Source organism: Mustela lutreola, chromosome X (assembly GCF_030435805.1).
Source record: "Mustela lutreola isolate mMusLut2 chromosome X, mMusLut2.pri, whole genome shotgun sequence".
Taxonomy (NCBI): domain Eukaryota; kingdom Metazoa; phylum Chordata; class Mammalia; order Carnivora; family Mustelidae; genus Mustela; species Mustela lutreola.
This window is the reverse complement of record NC_081308.1, coordinates 86,292,958-86,311,821: the sequence shown is the minus strand read 5'-3', so window position 1 is coordinate 86,311,821 and position 18,864 is coordinate 86,292,958. Positions and strand designations below refer to the sequence as shown.

General features: G+C 41.0%; 2 protein-coding genes across 3 annotated transcripts; one reads left to right on the top strand and one right to left on the bottom strand.

Moving 5' to 3' along the window:
• Positions 1 to 1,962: 1,962 nt before the first annotated feature.
• HNRNPH2 (heterogeneous nuclear ribonucleoprotein H2) lies at positions 1,963 to 8,161 on the bottom strand. Of its 2 annotated transcripts, none has more exons than XM_059157812.1 (2): positions 8,041 to 8,161; positions 1,963 to 4,189 (listed from the first exon to the last, which is right to left on the bottom strand). In XM_059157812.1, the coding sequence occupies exon 2, from the start codon at positions 4,133 to 4,135 to the stop codon at positions 2,786 to 2,788; it is 1,350 nt and encodes a 449-aa protein (XP_059013795.1). In that variant the 5' UTR covers positions 4,136 to 4,189; positions 8,041 to 8,161; the 3' UTR covers positions 1,963 to 2,785. The 2 variants fall into 2 exon arrangements, with proteins under 2 accessions (XP_059013795.1, XP_059013794.1); XM_059157811.1 differs by having other exon boundaries at positions 2,144 to 4,189; positions 8,029 to 8,161.
• Positions 8,162 to 8,357: 196 nt separating this feature from the next.
• On the top strand, positions 8,358 to 17,454 carry GLA (galactosidase alpha). Its single transcript, XM_059157735.1, has 7 exons — positions 8,358 to 8,634; positions 12,374 to 12,548; positions 13,545 to 13,722; positions 14,276 to 14,367; positions 15,982 to 16,143; positions 16,353 to 16,550; positions 16,939 to 17,454. The coding sequence occupies exons 1-7, from the start codon at positions 8,441 to 8,443 to the stop codon at positions 17,200 to 17,202; spliced, it is 1,263 nt and encodes a 420-aa protein (XP_059013718.1). The 5' UTR covers positions 8,358 to 8,440; the 3' UTR covers positions 17,203 to 17,454.
• Positions 17,455 to 18,864: the final 1,410 nt, after the last annotated feature.

The following is an 18,864-nucleotide window of genomic DNA, read 5'->3' as shown; positions in this document are numbered from 1 at the left end:
GGGAGGGCAAGGTAATGACTGGCTCAGTATGACATGAGTCAAAATGGATTTCTCGCTCTTTTGGAAGCTGTGACAGAAATTATAAGTCATTAAAGAATCTCAAATTACCTCTCACTGTACCCCCAGTGTGAATGATTTACTAGAAATGATACTCAATAAAAAATGTCCTTGAATAAATGGGTAATACCAATTTGGTATTTGCTTCCCCTCTCAGAGCCCTTCTCTGGGCCCCAAGCTATAAGCAGAGCCAAAGATAACAATCTATGCCCTGGCTGGTCAGGAGATCACAAAACTGACTTGTAGAAGTCAGGTGCAGCCGGTAGTGACCTGAGGGCATCCCTGCCGAAGATCACTGAGAGGTGTAATTGCTAACAGCAACTACATATGCAGAAATGTAAGATAACCCCTGGTGTCACAGGCGTTTGAAGTCCTCCTGGGAGGTGCAAGATATTGTAAACAATCATATGCAATCTGTACTTTAGGGGAGGCAAGCATAATCACAAAGGAAGTTGCTTAAAGCTGGCATTCTGAGCCTTTAGCTATTAGACAAGAATGGGCCACAAATGCGGTCATTGAGACCAAGAGCATCAGCAGATTCCTAAACACAAACCCAGAGTTACCGAATTTCAGAAATTCTAGGAGTGAGGTCCAGTAATCAATGTTTTTACAAGCCCTGCAGATGATTCTGGGAATCAGATTCTGAGAACCAATGGTTAAGAACAAGCTTTTAACTGCCCTGAAAAACCTTAAAGGGTGTTAGAGACTATTAATAAATTCATGGAGGAAACTGAATTATTTATATAACATAGGCTTCCTTCTTTTTTAAAAACATATAAAGGTGCCTTAAATTTTCCACTTATGATTAAATGAAAAGAAGGGGATTTATTTGCCTTTACTTCTTGGCTTTTAGAGAATGCTGTCTTGATGAAGTCCAGTCTCCAAAGTAACTCAACAGTCCTGTGCACATTGAGATGGAAATGAGAGGTTTAGAACCAGAAAAATACTCCACCTATATCTTAAGCACAGAAATTAAAATAGCAATGGGATACCATTTTTCAACTAACAAATTAGCCAAGACCAAGAATAATAATATGCATCACTGCGGCAGAGGGGGGCTACACTTCTGGTGCAAACACAAAGTACCATAACCTATTTTTTAAAATTATTTTTATTAACATATAATGTATTATTTGCTCCAGGGGTACAGGTCTATGAATCATCAGGTTTACACATTTCACAGCACTCACCATAGCCCATACCCTCCCCAATGTCCATAACCCTACCATAATCTTTCTAATAATGCAAAATCAAAAGCCTTAAAAAATGTGGGTATCTTTGACTCAGCAATTCCACTTCTGGACATACAGTTTAGAAATAATTACTGATATACACAATAAGGTATGTAGAAAGATACTAATGTGCATTTATAAAAATTTAAAAATTAAAAACAACTTAAAGGGCAGAGGACTTGTATCAGAGAAATGGTTTGGGCTGCCTAACTGGCTCAGTCAGCTAAGTGTCTGCCTTTGGCTCAGGTCATGATCCCGGTGTCCTGGGATCAAGTCCCACATCAGGCTCCCTGCTCAGTGGGGAGTCTGCTTCTCCCTCTGCCTACCTCTCCCCCTGCCTGTGCGCTCTCTCGCAAATAATAAAATCTTTTTTAAAAAAATGGTTCATATGAATGGGAAGAAATCAGAGAGGGAGATAAACCATGAGAGACTCTGGATTCCAGGAAACAAACTGAGGGTTACAGAAGGGAAGGAGCTGAGGGGATACAGTAACTGGGTGATGGGTATTAAGGAGGGCATGTATTGGGATGAGCACTGGGCATTATATGCAGCTAATGAATCGTTGAACACTACATCAAAAACTACTGATGTACTGTATGTTGGCTAACTGAACATAAAAAAAAAGAAATGGTTCATCCAACAGAACATTTTTAAAAAGTCACACTGTACAAGATTGTTTTTCCAGTTTTTAAAAGGAAGATTTATTTAACAAGTTTCACTTAGTACAATACATCTAATGGAAATCACAATACAAGGAAAGATTTAAATCAAAGCCTCAGAATCTCATACAAACAACATGACCAAACTCCTAAGGTATTGGTATTACATCTCAAAACTGTCCCAGATCTTTTAAAAAAAAAAAAAAAAAGTAAAAGTGTACACTCACGTGCCTTACAGGATATTAAACCAAAAAGCTAGAATTAACAAACATGCCAAATGTTTTCACTTTGAATCGTAGACACAGCTCCTATATTTGAGTTTTACAGAAAAGCATGTTTCTCAACATGCATCCAAAGTTTTCAATGTATTGTGGTATAAGAGCAACATTTAACATAAGTGAAACTGCTTTAACCTAAATACGCTTACTGCTTAGGTACACTCCTACAACATAACTAACTTGAGGAAAGCTGAAAATTGTTTTAACAGTTATGGTCAATACTGAACGTTGTTATTATACCCTAGATGAATGTTTCAGTGTTCGAAATTACTGAGCTTGAAGTTGTAAAACCTTGACTTCCACTTTACAGTAAGCATGAATCACAAGCCTGTAATGCAAAACTGTTAAACTTAATTTTTTTCTTTAAAAAAAGGAAAGAAAGAAAAAGAAAGAAGAAAGAAAGAAAGAAAAAGAAAGAGAAAGCTGACCAAGAGTGATCAGAATCAATGATATTTCCCATTTACCAATCATACTGGATATACTAGACATCACTCTCATTCTACAACTCCCATAAATGCAGAGCTTTTATTTCTGTAACAGGTGTTTAGTGTTCCTTCACCTAAGCGAGGTTTGACTGATAGTCACTGGAGTTTTCCTGCAGAACTTGGTCGTATCCACTCATACTGCTCTGACCACCATAACCACCTCCGTAGCCACCACTCAGCTGCTGACTAGCAGGACCCCCATAACTAGACTGGTTGGATAAGCCCATCCCTCCCATCATTTGACTACCATAAGCACCACCACTTGCCCCTGCTGTAGAATTCAAAAAGAGTTCTACATAGCTGTGGTCATATGCGCCCCCACTTGTTCCTGCAGTAGAATTCAAGAAGAGCTCCACATATCTGTGTTGCATATTAGCTTTGTCTTTTGCCATTGCTGCCACAGCATCTTCATGGGTAGCAAATTCAACATCTGCCTCACCAGTAACTCGGCCATCGGGTCCAATTTCAATGTGCACTCTCATGGGGTTAAGAGGTGAGAAAAAATTGTAAATATCATTCTCAGTGGCTCTGTAAGGTAATCCCCTCATGTGTACACAGTGCCCTGTGGTGCTCTGGAAACTGGACCCACCATCTCCGTATCTATGATCAGACATTCCTGAAAAACAGTAATTGAGGTCTCTTCCAAATCTATCAGACCCAAAGCCATACCCATCATTATAGCCACCATAGTCATCATAGCCTCCGTACCCTCCACCATAGGCACCACGCCTCATCCTTTCAAACCCTGCCCCTCTGCCAATACTATTATACCCTCTGCCAGCCCCCGGCCTATCATAGGGACCTGGCCGCTGCATAGCCATGAGCTTTCGAGGGGGGTCGTAGTGGGTTCGGACTTCAGCTCGGCTACTCTTGAAGATTTCAATGTACCTGTGCCCTATTCTTTCCTTGTGTTTCTTTAAGGCCTTTTCAGCTATCTCCTGTGAAGCAAACTGCACAAATGCTTCCCCTGTGCTCCGCCCCTGAAAGTCCACCGGCAGTGTCATCCCATTTGGCACAATTTCCAACCCAGAAAAGAACTGAACAATCTCTTCCTTGCTACAGCCAAATGGGAGTCCTCTAAGCCGGACGAAGCCATCGTTGGCAGTATCGGGACTATTCGGACCTGTATGCTTCAACACCCAATCCATTTCAACACTGTTGGACTTGAAAACTTCAACGTATCTGTGTCCCATGGTTTCTCTGTCCTTCTTCAAAGCCAATTTCACTTCATCTTCGGATTCAAGTTCGACAAATGCTTCACCACTTGGTCTGCCTTCTCTGGTGTAGATGAAACGAATACCTGATGTGCCATTTTGGATTTTACAATCAGAAAAGAAGCGCATCACTTCATCAGCTGAGCAGGACCAGGGTAGGCCCCTGACCTTCACCACGAACCCCTCCCTGCCTTCTGTGCTCAGCATCATGGTGACTGTTGGGCTCTTTACTGGCAAGCTTGGCTCAATGCGATTTCGGTGTAGCTGAAAAAAATTAGAAGACTACTGTCATGGAAAAATGTCCACAGTATAGTAAGAGAAAAAAGCAAACTAGTACTGTAAAACTCACATGTATTGCTTTTTTCTAAAACATTCATGTAAATAAAAAAACTACACCAAATTTTTATGTTGTTTATGTAACCATTATTTACTCCATACCTATTATGTGTTGGATACCATTAACAGTTGTTATTTTTGGGCAGTAGGATTATGGGAACTTTTTGACTAAAGGAATATTTTCTTTGGACATTTCTGTATATTCTAAGTTTTCTACACTGAACATATGTTAACATCACGTATATTCTAAGTTTTCTACACTGAACATATATTAACATCACAGTCAGAACATAAAAGCATAAAAACAGCAACAAAATCACTGGAAGATGTGAACAAATACAAGATGGTTATCCCTGATTACATAAAAATGAAAAACTCCATTACATCAAAGATAAGATTCAAAAGAATTAAAAGACAATACAAAACAATACACCTGAAAAAATACATACACCAATACATTACTATCCTTGTTATATTAAAAACTCATGCCAATTAGTAAAATCACAGAAATATTAAGGCCTAAGAGATAAATGAAAAAAAGACATTATGGGTAATTCACACTTTACTTTCATGTTTTTTAACTGCAAAGTCCAGTATTTGTCTTTGGGATACAAACATCAATAAGCCCAGAAAGGGTTTATGGTCCTACAGGGGCATTATACATCTTTGCCTAAAGGCAAACGGGCAAATAAACAGTATCCCTGCTATGACAAAATTCTGGGCAAGGTGAAAAGGTGGTATAAAACAGGGACTAATTGGTCAATTCTAACAGTTGGTACAGAATTGTTAAATAAAACAGACTCACCAGTTCAGGGATCCACAAGTAAATTTTAAAAATTACGGATGGAGCATAAAACAGGATAAGGCTCGGCGAGAGGTAAGGCTGGCAAGGCAGACATAAGATCCCAAAGACCTTACTTGATAGACAAACACTAAGGCCCTTCTAAGGATTTTAAACAGGGGAGTGAGGGCAGGGGAGTGAGGGGTGGGGAGAGGGTAAGGGAGTGAGGAGAGGGAGGTGGGCAGGGGAGTGAGGGGAGGGAAATGATGTAATCAAAGCCCTTTCAAATAATAGATCACCCTGGCAACAGTGTGGAACTCAAACAGAGGGGGCTGGTATGACACCAGCAAGATCAGCTAGAAACCTAATCACTTTGAGGCAGATATAAGGGATTCACCTAAGGCAACAGCAGTTTTTTCTGTTTGCTTTTTTAAGATCTTATTTGACAGAGAGAGAGAGAGAGAGCATGCAAGCTCAAGGAGGGGGAGCAGCAGGCAGGGGGCAAAGAAAAGCAGGGTTCCCACTGAGTGAGGACCCACCCCCCATATCAGGACCGGAGAAGGCAGCAGAGGCTTAACCAGCTGAGCCACCCAGGCACCCTAAGACAACAGCAGCTTTAAAAAAGGAGAGCACCAGGGTGGCTCAGTGGGTTAACTGGCTACCTTCAGCTCTGGTCATGATCTCGGGGTCCTGGGATGGAACCTCGCCTGGTCAGACTCTCTGCTCAGTGGGGAGTCTGCTTCTCCCTCTCCCTCTATCCTCCCCCACCCCTCCGCTTGTGCATGCACTCTCTCTCTCTCTCAAATAAACAAAATCTTAAAAAATATAAAGTAAAAATTTAAAAAGAAAGCAGTAGATTCTGCGGGACTTGATAACAGATTAAATACAGGGGAAATACAGATGTGAGGAACAGGAGAATTGTCTAGGAAAAACCTCATCAATCATCAGAAATCCAAGTTAAAACCAGAATTAATCAATATTTTTCACCCACCAAGACAATAAAAATTAAACAGTAAGGATAAGCCAGTGCTAATATTCAAGGTTCTTGAAAACTCCTAGAAGAGCGAAAGTAGATACAATATTTCTGGAAAGCAATTTGGAAACACGTATCACACTTTTTGATACAGTAAATCCATTCAGATTACATGCCCTAAGAGATGACCTGAAATTCAAAGATTTATGCAGCTATATATTCTTCAAAAGGTATTTTATTAAGAAAGAATATTACTTATTTAAAAATTAATTTTAATTTTAAAATTATACAAATATTTAATAACATGAGGCGATAATCTTATGAGCCAAAATCATGGCTGCATCATAATCTCAACTAGGTAGAAAAAAAATATATATATATATGTTCACACATCCTTTGACCCTACTAAAATTCCTTCCAGGAACCTGGTCAACAGAAATACTCATATTATGTTCACTGCTACTGCACTGTTAGTAATGGCTGAAAATTAGGAACCTAACTATTCATCAATAGGGAAATGGTTGAATGAATTACAATATACTGTATCCTTAAAATGGAATCCTATGCAGCTGTTAAGGAAAAAGATCTGCCCTGACCTAGTAAGATTTCCAACATGTATTAAGTAAAATGTGCATAGTTATGATCCTACTTATTTTAAAATATAAGCATGCACGGATTATGCATGTAAATGCACAGAGGATCTGAAAGCACATAATATAAGTTTGTTTTCTGAGAAAACAGGAACTAGAAGGTAGAGTGAGGTAAATTTTCACTCTTTACCCAAGATACTTCTTTACAGTTTTTAACTTTTAAAAATCACTGTCACTGGAACAAAATGTTAGAAAAATATATATACATGGGGAATGCAGCAAATGTTAATAGTGGCAGGTTTCTGGCTTTTTCAATGTTATTTTTTCAATTTCTTGTGCATTCTTAATTTTCTGTATGCATTTTATTTTAGCAAAAAATTAAATTTAAATGTTTGCTTTTATAAAGTTTTCTAATTTTGTGTATGTGGATGGCTTATCTGACATGGTCTGGAAACACTGGACATCTTGGAAAGAAAGTACAAAGTGTAATAACTGCCATAAAACTACACTGAGGAGTCAACAAACACGTATTAATTGCCTATTATATGCCTGGCACACTGAATCTACAAATAACAGTCTCCCTATAAACCATCTTCAGGCTTGAGTGATGATTTATGGACTGGTTTTTTGCATGCCTTAAGCACTCTAGAAATTAACATCCCCTCTATAGTGGCAGGGAGGTTCTGCTTCATTACTGTATCTCCTGGGCCACCAGTACTAAGTTGCTAAAGTAGAAACCAGGATTCCATTTGTGGGTCAAGAAACTGTGTATTTCTACGTGTGTTATACACATACTTTTTATACACCAAAATACTGAGTACTTATCTCCCGGTGATTAATTACGTCTAATTTTTAAAAAATTCATAGTATACTATTATTTTTTGAATGTCCGAAACTGAACATGTAGTTTGTTATGGTAAGTAGAAAAACAGACGTTATTTAAATGTTCAATTTAGTAGAAACATTTATTGAGCGCCTCTGTCAGGCACACAGCATCTGCCTAGATGTGACTCTACAGATAAATTCACTTGGTGCCTCCCCTACAGACAGACAATCAGTGGGAAGTAAGTGCCTGAATGGATGGACCGGCACTCCAGCCACTGGTCTTAATATTTGTTTTTCCTTATCCAGGGACGTGGTTTTCAAGCGTTTTCACCTCAGAGTTTCTCTTAAGGGTCCCCTGAGACCCGCCCAAACAGACAAATACACAAACACACACACACAGTCACGAACGTCCACCATTTCCCCACCAGGCGCAGCAAAGGCGGCTTCCCGGCACTGGGCGGCGGGGGGGGGGGGGGGAGGATGGGGGGAGCGGGGGAGGGGAAAGCGGGGAACGAAAAAGGCGGAGGCGGCCCGCGGATCCTACTTTAGTCTTCAGCATCACCACCCTAGGGCCCCCAGTTCCCACCCACACACCAACCTCTAACGATACCGGATAATTTTCCTCCTTCTTCCCTCAAACGGCTATAGCGAGACGGTAGACGACGACCAGAACTACTTCTGCTCACGTAAGCGACTGATCACGTGACCGCCTACGTCATGTGAGATCTCGGTCACGTGAGCAACTCTCGGCTTAGACTCGGGATCTCTAAAGTGCCGCACTTCCTTCTGGTATAGAAACAGGGCGGGCCAATATCGAGAAAGGCAGAGTGTGATTGGTTCCGGTGTGTTTTACGTGACTGATCATTGGTCCGCCTCTGGGGATAACCGTCCCAGTTGCCTGAGAAACAATAACGTCAGTATTTAATAACTCACCGGTGATTGGTCCGCTTCTAAAGTTAAACTTAAAAGCCCAGATTACCGGTGGAAATTTATACTGCATTACGGTGGCGATGAAGCTGAAAAGCCTAGTGCCGCAGTCAGGCTTCTTGCTAGTACTTCGCTTCCTGGCCCTGGTTCTCTGGAGCTTCCCTGGTGCCAGGACCCTGGACAATGGCTTGGCGATGACTCCTACCATGGGCTGGCTGCACTGGGAGCGCTTCATGTGCAACACTGACTGCCAAGGAGAGCCGGATTCCTGTATCAGGTATGAGAGATATTGAGTACCCCCTTGCATTCGCCTTTCCGTGAGTTTATCTTCTCTATTTGGGAGGATAGAGGGTCGCAGAGAGAACATTTGAGCCTGAGGGAGGGCCGCCCTACTGCTGCTGCTTTTTTTTTTTTTTTTAAAGATTTTATTTCTTTATTTGACAGACAGAGATTACAAGTAAGCAGAGAGAGAGGAGGAAGCAGGCTCCCTGCTGAGCAGAGAGCCCGATGTGGGGCTCGATCCCAGGACGCTGGGATCATGACCTGAGCAGAAGGCAGAGGCTTTAACCCACTGAGCCACCCAGGCGCCCCTGCTGCTGCTTTTTTATCCCCAGCAAATTGCCCTGGTTGGAAACGAGAACTAAACTTTCTCTGGCGTGCCCCTCCTGCGGTAGGAGTCGGGCCAGCAGCCCCTGCTTCTCCATCTCTCCGTGCTGGATCACCCAACTAGGAACTTGATCCATTCACCATCCAGTTCTGTTCAGGCCCTTCTTGTGAACAGATGTTCGGCCTCTGTCTGCCACGCACGGGTAGTGACCACAGCTGGGGTGAGTAGGAGAGACAGAGGACTAAGACACGTGCTGTTTCTTCTGCTTTGGGGGCCAGGGGTTCCTTGGCTGTAACTGGAGGAAGTTTAGAGGAACCAGGGAGTCTCTGAAATACCCCACCCCCAGCCACCCTAGCTAGTGGCATCTGGCTAGAAGATTGACCTGGAGGAACTTTATGAAGGTTTCCCCTGGTGTCCAAAAGTTGAGAGTTCCATAAGCGGAAATGGCTTAAAGTGAAGAATTACCATTAATTTATATGGAAAATTTTTTGAGCATTCCCAGGCCCAAAATATAACCTCTCTTGGCTTTGATGCACAAAATAAATGGAGATAAATCACAGATGCTTACAGGCACAGTTCAAAGCTGTGGTGGCTTAATACAGGGATGCTGAATGTACTTCCCATCACATATTTCTTTTTGTCTTTTCCGTTTTTTTCTAAGTAGTGGTGGGTTTATTTTTATATTTTTATATGTGGTAATAAAACTAATGCATGAAAATGCAAAAAAATGTAGATAGTAGATGCTGGCGAGGATGCAGAGAAAGGGGAACCCTCCTACACTGTTGGTGGGAATACAAGCTGGTGCAGCCACTCTGGAAAACAGCATGGAGGTTCCTCAAAATGTTGAAAATAGAACTGCCCTATGACCCAGCAATTGCACTATTGGGTATTTACCCTAAAGATACAAACGTAGTGATCCAAAGGGGCACGTGCACCCGAATGTTTATAGCAGCAATGTCCACAATAGCCAAACTATGGAAAGAACCTAGATGTCCATCAACAGATGAATGGATCAAGAAGATGTGGTATATATACACAATGGAATACTATGCAGCCATCAAAAGAAATGAAATCTTGCCATTTGCGACAACATGGATGGAACTAGAGCGTATCATGCTTAGCGAAATAAGTCAAGCAGAGAAAGACAACTATCATATGATCTCCCTGATATGAGGAAGTGGTGATGCAACATGGGGGCTTAAGTGGGTAGGAGAAGAATCAATGAAACAAGATGGGATTGGGAGGGAGACAAACCATAAGTGACTCTTAATCTCACAAAACAAACTGAGGGTTGCTGGGGGGAGGGGGTTTGGGAGAAGGGGGTGGGATTATGGACATTGGGGAGGGTGTGTGCTTTGGTGAGTGCTGTGAAGTGTGTAAACCTGGTGATTCACAGACCTGTACCCCTGGGGATAAAAATATATGTTTATAAAAAATAAAAAATTTTAAAAATAAATAAATAAATAAATAAAAATATAGATAGTAAAGAAAATTATAGTGAAAATAAAGTTTTCCTGGCACAGAATAAGCGCTTCACAAATGCAAATTATATGTATATAATTTATTTAAGCAACCTCCTCTTGATAGCTATTCAAGCTCTTCAAATTTCTTTTTTAATTTCTTTTTTATTATTGTGAAGCTGTGTTAATCATCCTTTTACATTGTAAGATTCTTTCCTGAAAGTGTAAATACTGGATCCAAAGGTATGTTACATATCAAACTATTTTGTTACATATCAAACTATCCTCCCCAAGAGTTTTACAAATGTGCATTCCCAAGAACAGTGTATGAGAATGACTATTTCCCCACACCCTGGCCAACGCTGCATTTTTGTCATTCTTTTAAAACTTTGCCAATCTGGTGTTTTTATTTCCACTTAATTATTTTTTAGTTGAAATGTTTTGGGTTTGGTTTTGGGGCTGTGTGTGTATGGGTGTTTGGTCTATCATATATTATGAAAATGGTGGTTCCAGCTTATGTTGGTTTTTATGATTTCTGGCTCTGGCATCATGTTGAGAAAGTCTTTACCTACCCGAAGATAATATAGTCACCTACATTTTCTAGTAGTTTTTTTTTAATGGATTTTTAAAATATTTAAACATTAATCCACCTGGACCTTATTTTCCTATAAGGAACGCCACATTTGATATATACTGAATTCCTGGGATACCTGGTTGACTCAGTTGGTTAAGGGTCTGCCTTCAGCTCAGGTGAGGATTCCAGGGTCAGTGAGGAGCCTGCTTCTCCCTCTCTGTCCGCCCCTCCCCTCCTCGTCCACCCCTGCATATGCTCTCACTCTTTTTCTCAATAAATAAATAAAATCTTTAAAAAATATGTATATACTAGATTCCATGATACCAGATGGCTGGAAGGATCTCTTTCAGAACTTTCTCTTTAATTCCATTGATTTGTGTATTCTAATGCTACAGGTACTGTACCAGTTTCATTTATCTTTTGTAGAATGTTCATATGTTTTATCTCTCTGGTGAAATTTTGAACCATGTTGCCAAGTTCCTTAAAAAGTCCTTTTGGGGGGGGCACCTGGGTGGCTCATTGGGTTGAGCTTCTGCCTTTGGCTCAGGTCATGATCTCAGGGTCCTGGGATGGAGCCCTGCATCGGGCTACCTGCTTGGCAGGGAGCCTGCTTCCCCCTCTCTTTCTGCCTGCCTACTTGTGATCTCTCTCTCTCTATCTGTCAAATAAATAAATAAAATCTTTTATTAAAAAAGTCCTTTTGGGGTTTTTTCAGGATTTTGTTAAATGTATAAGAGATGCCTGGGTGGCTCAGTAGGATTAAGCATCCTACTTTTGATCTCAGCTGAGGTGTTGATCTCAGGGTCGTGAGTTCAAGCACCACGTTGGGATCCACACTGGCGTTGAGCCTATTTTAAACAATGTATAAAGTGTGTTTTAATATTGAGTTTTCTTATCCCAGAGCAAAATAACATCTTTCCATTTACTGAAATCATTTGGGAGCATTATAGTTTTATTCATATGGATCCTGCACATGTCTTAAATTTATCTCTAGGTGTTTTAGGTTTTTCTGTTGTTTTTTCAGTTGCTCTTGTGCGTGGTATCTTGTTGTTGGGTTTTTTTTCCAAACAGGTTATTGTTAATATCTAAGAAGCTGTTGATTATAGTAACTTTGTGGTTTCTTACTTTACTGAACTTTCATCTTAGTTCTAATTATGTTTTCAATTTCATGTATTTCTCATTCCTAATTGTTTGAGGTTCTTAGGATGGAAGTATTTGGCCAGGGGGAAATTTTTAAAAGGCCCCAGTCCATTTTACCTTGCTGATTACTATTGAACTGGGTAGTAACTGGGTTGAAAAAAAAAACTTGCAAAAGCAAAAGATGCCTTATTATTTGTTCAATGAATTACAACAATTTTTGGAATTTCTCTTTCAGTGAGAAGCTCTTCATGCAGATGGCAGAACTCATGGAGTCAGATGGCTGGAAGGATGTAGGTTATGAGTACCTCTGCATTGATGACTGTTGGATGGCTCCCAAAAGGGATTCAAAAGGCAGACTTCAGGCAGACCCTAAACGCTTTCCAAGTGGGATCCGAGGCCTTGCTGATTATGTGAGTTTACAGATAATGCTCTTTCATTCAGGAGACTGTAAGCACTTTTGTACAGAAGCTTATTCAGAAAAACTGAGAAAGTAAAATAGCATCTATTATCTAAATATCAAATTGTAAGGTTTCTCAGATGGAATTTTCATTCCATCAGCAGATCCCAGTCTTTCAGTAGCACTTGAGGCCAGTATTGAAGAAGTTCTCCTTTTGCTGAAACCACTGAATTCTCTAGGAGGAAAAGGGAACTTGGGTCTTGAAATGTGTGCATATATTTCCATATGCTTTGTGAAGCTATTACAATTGTAAGTATAAAGTCAAAGACAGAAGGAATATATTCTGGAAATTAAGGAGTAACAGAGCTGGATGCTAGTTAAAGGCAATGAAGACAGATGTGTTCACGACTACTGTAATAGGGGAAAGAGCCAAGATCAATTTCAGATACAACAAAGACGAGTAGGGTTTTAGAGTCAGTGAGCAGACTTGAGGGGGTCAGTGGATGGAAAATTACCAAGAGGAGACATTAAGGGCAAGAGGGTTCTCTCTAAAGGCAGGCAGGCCAAGGAGTTAGACATGAAGAGCAGGGGGATGAGAAACTTGATTAGATATCAAGGGTAAGGCGATGACTTAGCAGGATTCTTGCTGAAACAGTGTAAGACCTACTTGAGAAGAGGGCACAGAGGAGCCTAAGGTATGGTCATGGTGAGAGTCTTTGTCCAGATAATTGTATCACTGCCATGGAAAGGTAACTTTTAGGATCCCATTAGAAAAAGATAAGAGTGATAGCTTTCCCTTTAGTTCTGTATCATAACCTACATATGTAGTTTGAACTCAGCAACATTGGAGACTTTGTCTCCCAGCTAACTCATCTGGATAATTTGGGGGGTTTGTGAAAAAAGCCCCTGATTCCTAGTGAAATATACTTATCTGTGCCCCCAGCCTAGAGTGTTTCTCTCTAATTCATGATTGCCCTTCTATTGTGGTGATCCTTTTCTCTCATTTCAGGTTCATAGCAAAGGACTGAAGCTAGGAATTTATGCAGATGTTGGAAATAAAACCTGTGCAGGCTTCCCTGGGAGTTTTGGACACTATGATATTGATGCCAAGACCTTTGCTGACTGGGGAGTAGATCTGCTAAAATTTGATGGTTGTTACTGTGACAGCGTGGAACATTTGGAAAAAGGTATGAATTACCCATGAGCAAAGGAAGAAACTTGGAGGCCAGGGTAACTGGAGCATTCCAAAGAGCTCATCATCACATTTTAAATGCTTAGTCACATCACCGGAAATAATTATTCTCAATGTGCCAGAGCTCCTACCTCTTTTCTTTCAGTTTGTCCATGCATTCCTTCATGCATGCATGTAAAATCCATGCATGCCTAATCATGGCTAATAATGTGCACAGTTCATTCAGGAGGGCTCTGACTTTATTACAAATAGTAATTATAACTTTCCATAACATCACTTGGGAAAGCATCTGGAATGTTAGTTCCAGAGAAAAGAGCATCTACATTCCTCCCTTTCCTCAGTGTATGCACCATCCCACACTACCTCCTGAGAACAATCCCAGCAGTCTGGGAGGTACTAAACACAATTTAATCACAGAGTAACCACCCATCACTGCTCCTGGTTTAAAATATAACCACAGCCCTTCCAGGCAGCCTCTTTTTAAAATACACAACGCCAGCTGGAAATTCCTTTCTTTACCTCATTTTACCCATTGTTTTCTCATACAGGTTATAAGCATATGTCCTTGGCCCTGAACAGGACTGGCAGAAGCATTGTGTATTCCTGTGAGTGGCCCCTTTATATGTGGCCTTTTCGTAAGGTGAGCTAGTGAGCGCACAATCCAACAGAGCCTTGCTGATAGATTTTCAGAACTTAAGAACAAAGGAGACTGAAGGGTCTCCTTCAACGTCCAGTCTTGTTTAACAGGCTCATCCTACAATCTCTCTCAGGATCCAGTCACTTCTCACCCTCTTCCCTGCTGTAATTGAATTCTAATCTTGGAAATCAGTCATTTTTTTAAAAAAAGATTTTTATTTATTTGATAGACAGGGAGAGATCACAAGTAGGCAGAGAGGCAGGCAGAGAGAGAGGAAGGGAAGCAGGCTCCCCGCTGAGCAGAGAGCCCGATGTGGGGCTCCATCCCAGGACCCTGAGATCATGACCCGAGCTGAAGGCAGAGGCTTAAACCACTGAGCCACCCAGGTGCCCCGGAAATCAGTCATTTTTTATTCTTCCCTTTGTTCTGCAGTTCACAGCCTATTCGCCAGCAATCCTGTCAGTACTATCTACAAAACGCATCCCAAATCAGCCCATTTCTTTCCATCTCTGTTGCATCCACCCTGGTCTTCCAGCCACTATCCTCTCCGCTCAGCCTAGTCCATCTCCATCATCTTGCCATCAGTTTTCCAAGCAGCACCACAGTGATCTTGTTAAAATGTAAATCCTATCAGTCCCCTGCTTAAAAAAGCCGTAACTGGCTTCCCATTGCATTTAGAATAAAATCACACTCCACTGATGTGGTCCTGGCCTTCATCCAGCCTACCCTCCCTCTTTCCATGACTGCACTGGGTTTTCTTTCTTTCCCTCAAAACACACAAGCCTGCTGCTGCCCCAGGGACTTTACACTTGCATTTTGTTTTCTGCCTGGTACATTCTTCATCCAAGATTTTTAAATGGCTGTCTCCTTTTAACGTTTAAGTCTCAAACCAAATGCTACATATTCAAACAGCTCTTCTGTACTCTCAAATAGCCCTCTATCCATTTATTCTTTATCATATTGATCAGCTGAATTTCCTTGTAAGAACTTAGCACTGTATGGAATTATTTGTTTACTGGCTTATTGTCTGTCTCCCCCACTAGAATGTAAGCTCCAGGAGGGCAGGGACCTTGTCTGACTTTATCACTGTATCCCTAGCTTATGGTAAGTGTTTAATAATTACTTATAGAATGAATCCCTGTTCTTTGCTTCTAATCTCTGCAAAATACTCTCCCCTTTCTCAGCATCGTAAACCTGATATTCTTTCTCCCTATCTACAAACTTGTTATTCGTTCCATTAATAAAGTATGTACCTCGGATTCAGATTGCCTTCTCTTATGCTTATTTGTCCTATGTAATTTTGCAGCCTTTATTTTTACTTATACAGATCATTTTAATTATTTGATTACAGAAGTGATACATGTCTATTTTAAGAAAGTGTGAAAATCCAGTAATTTGTGAAAAAAGTTAAAATCTTCAGAATCCTGATACTTAGTTACCATTTGGCAAATTTCCAGCATAAACAATATTAAAGCCATTTAAAGGAGAGATTTTAAGTTATATGGCCTACTTCTGAAGTAGACTTCTTACAGTGAAATTCCATTATAAACTTGACTGTTTCCATGTTGCAAGAATGGTAGTAGAAAGTAAATAAAAGAGTTATGTCTGTTTTCACAGCCCAATTACACAGAAATCCGACAGTACTGCAATCACTGGAGAAATTTTGAGGATGTATATGATTCTTGGCAAAGTGTAAAGAGTATCTTGGCCTGGACATCATCTAACCAGAAGAGAATTGTTGATGTCGCAGGACCAGGGGGTTGGAATGACCCAGATATGGTAAGAACCTGAGCCCTCCTTGTTCAAGCCCATGCAGTGGACCTGTTTCCTATTTGATTTTTCAAGGTAAATCAGAAGGGAAAAATTCCTGGAAGCAGGCCTTACCTGAGAATACTCAGAGCAGGGTGCCATAGAAAGTGGCTTATGTCTAGGTAACTTTGAAAATGTTTCATTTTTTTAATTTAAATTCTTGCTCTTCTTTGTCCCAGTTAGTGATTGGTAACTTTGGCCTCAGCTGGGATCAGCAGGTAACTCAGATGGCCCTGTGGGCTATCATGGCCGCTCCATTACTCATGTCCAATGACCTCCGACACATCAGCCCTCAAGCCAAAGCCCTCCTTCAGAATAAGGATGTAATTGCCATCAACCAAGACCCCTTGGGCAAGCAGGGGTACCGGCTTAGAAAGGTACAGTAAATAATGTTGTATGGGAGAAAATAGGAATTGGCCAGGAACATACTCTTGCCTTCTAGTTTACGGTTCATCTAAATGTTTGTGCGTTTTAAGATGGAATGGCCTTATGCCCAAGTACCACATTGTCCTGGGCCTAAATCTGTTAAATAAGAGGATGTGCACTCATCTTTTGAGAATATTTACTTTTAATCTTCATGTTGTAATCAGTAATGAGGCTCCTTTTTTTGCTGACCATTACCTTATTGCCAAAGCATGCTGTAGGATTTTAATTTTTCCCAGAAGTGCTCAGTAGTTCTGACAATAATACTGAGTGCCACTACCAACAAGGCAGCTTCTTGCTGTTACCAAGCTCTCATACCTATTTTCTTGGCTTACTTTTCAGGAAGACAACATTGAAGTGTGGGAACGCCCTCTCTCAGACTTAGCGTGGGCTGTGGCTATGGTAAACCTGCAGGAGATTGGTGGACCTCGTTTTCATACCATCTCTATTGCTTCCCTGGGACAGGGGCTGGCCTGTATTCCTGACTGCATGATCACACAGCTCCTGCCTGAGAAGAGAGAGCTTGGGTTTTATCAGTGGACTTCAGATTTAAAGACCAAGATAAATCCCACAGGCACCGTCTTACTTCAGCTGGCAGCAACCTAGACTACACTAAAAAACCTTCTTTAAAACGTATTTTGTTGTGGCTTCTATGGCTCATTGATTAAGTGTCTGACTCTGTCTCAGCTCAGGTCTTTCTCTCAGGGTCATGAGTTTAAGCCCCTACTTTAAAAGGAAAAAAATGTGTGTTTTGTTGCCAAACTCACTCCCCCACTGGTGTATCCCTTCCCTTCCATTCCCACTTTAGCTGTCCTTCTTTCCTTCAATAAAATTTTCCACAGTGGACCGTAAGAAAAACTTGCAAAGGTATTTCTAAACATTTTGGGGAAAGGCTTTTGAAACAAATTGCTAAATAATAGCTGTAATTTATTGGGCACTATAGTATGTGCCAGGCACTGTTCTAGATATATGAACTATCGAGCCATTTGAATCCTCACCAACAGAGGTAGGTACTTATCCACTACACAACTATAGGCAAGATTTCAGCCCAGATTTTTAACCCTTAAACTACTACCTACTGAGGTGCTTGGATGGCACTCTTTAAGTATAATCTTAGCCCAAAGGGAAGACAAAAACAAAGCTAACACCCCAGCAGGAATAACCTACAGAGGCAACCCAAGAGACCACATTACTGAATCTTTATGGAACCATCTCAAACATTCCACCACACAGGTTTCTAAATCCTAAGGTTTTTTGCAATCTAGAGCCAACAAATGCAGGTGGCTTACTTTCACAAGCAGTAGTTGCTCCATTATGATCTCTGGCCAGAACACCCTCTCCCCTTTAAGCTGCCTCCTTTCCAGGATGTGACGAGGCAGTGACCTTCAGCCTGGGGTATGTGGAAATGGATCCTTTTTTTTAAGAGGGGGTGCAGAAGGAAAGGGGATGCCAAGCAGGCCCTGCACCCAGCCTGATGTGGGGTTCGATCTCATAACCCAGAGATCATGACCTGCACCAAAATCAAGTCAGACACTTAAGTGACTGAATAACCCAGGTGCCACAGGGAATGGATCATTTTAAAGGCATTTCCAGACATTAGAATCTTTTTTCCCTACCATTTGCCTGAGGACCAATCTGTAGTCAAAGCTTCAAGCCTGCTCATCCCCTCTCCATTCACAATGAGCCTTCTCTCACAGAACCAAAGGCAGCAGCTCCACCATCTGAATGTGCAATAGCACAAAATTAGCAAGGGACCCTCCAAATACAAAGTGCATGTTGTTAACAATTCCTTTGCCGGTCAGGTGATTTCCATTTATTGTAAATAAAATTGGAGTAATCATTTGCTAAAACTGGCAAGCCCAGACTTAATCACCCACGGAAACAAGGCAGTTTGGAACTGCTCCATCCCACTGAGATGTACTTGGTCACCAAAAGGTATAGCTTCTATGTTTTGCCTCCAGTTTTGCTGCACAAGTATGAAAAGCTGAAGATCAGTTAATCAGTATACAAAAATAATAAATTAAAAAATGAAATAAAAAAGAATCAAGTATACAGGGGTGCCTCGGTGGCTCAGTAGGTTAAGCCTCTGCCTTCGGCTCAGGTCATGATCTCAGGGTCCTGGGATCAAGCCCCACATCGGGCTCTATGCTCAGCAGGGAGCCTGCTTCCCTGCCTACTGGTACTCTGTCAAATAAAATCAATCTTAAAAAGTATAAAATTTGCAATGATTAGACGTCTTTAAAAATCAGCATATATCCCTGTTAAATT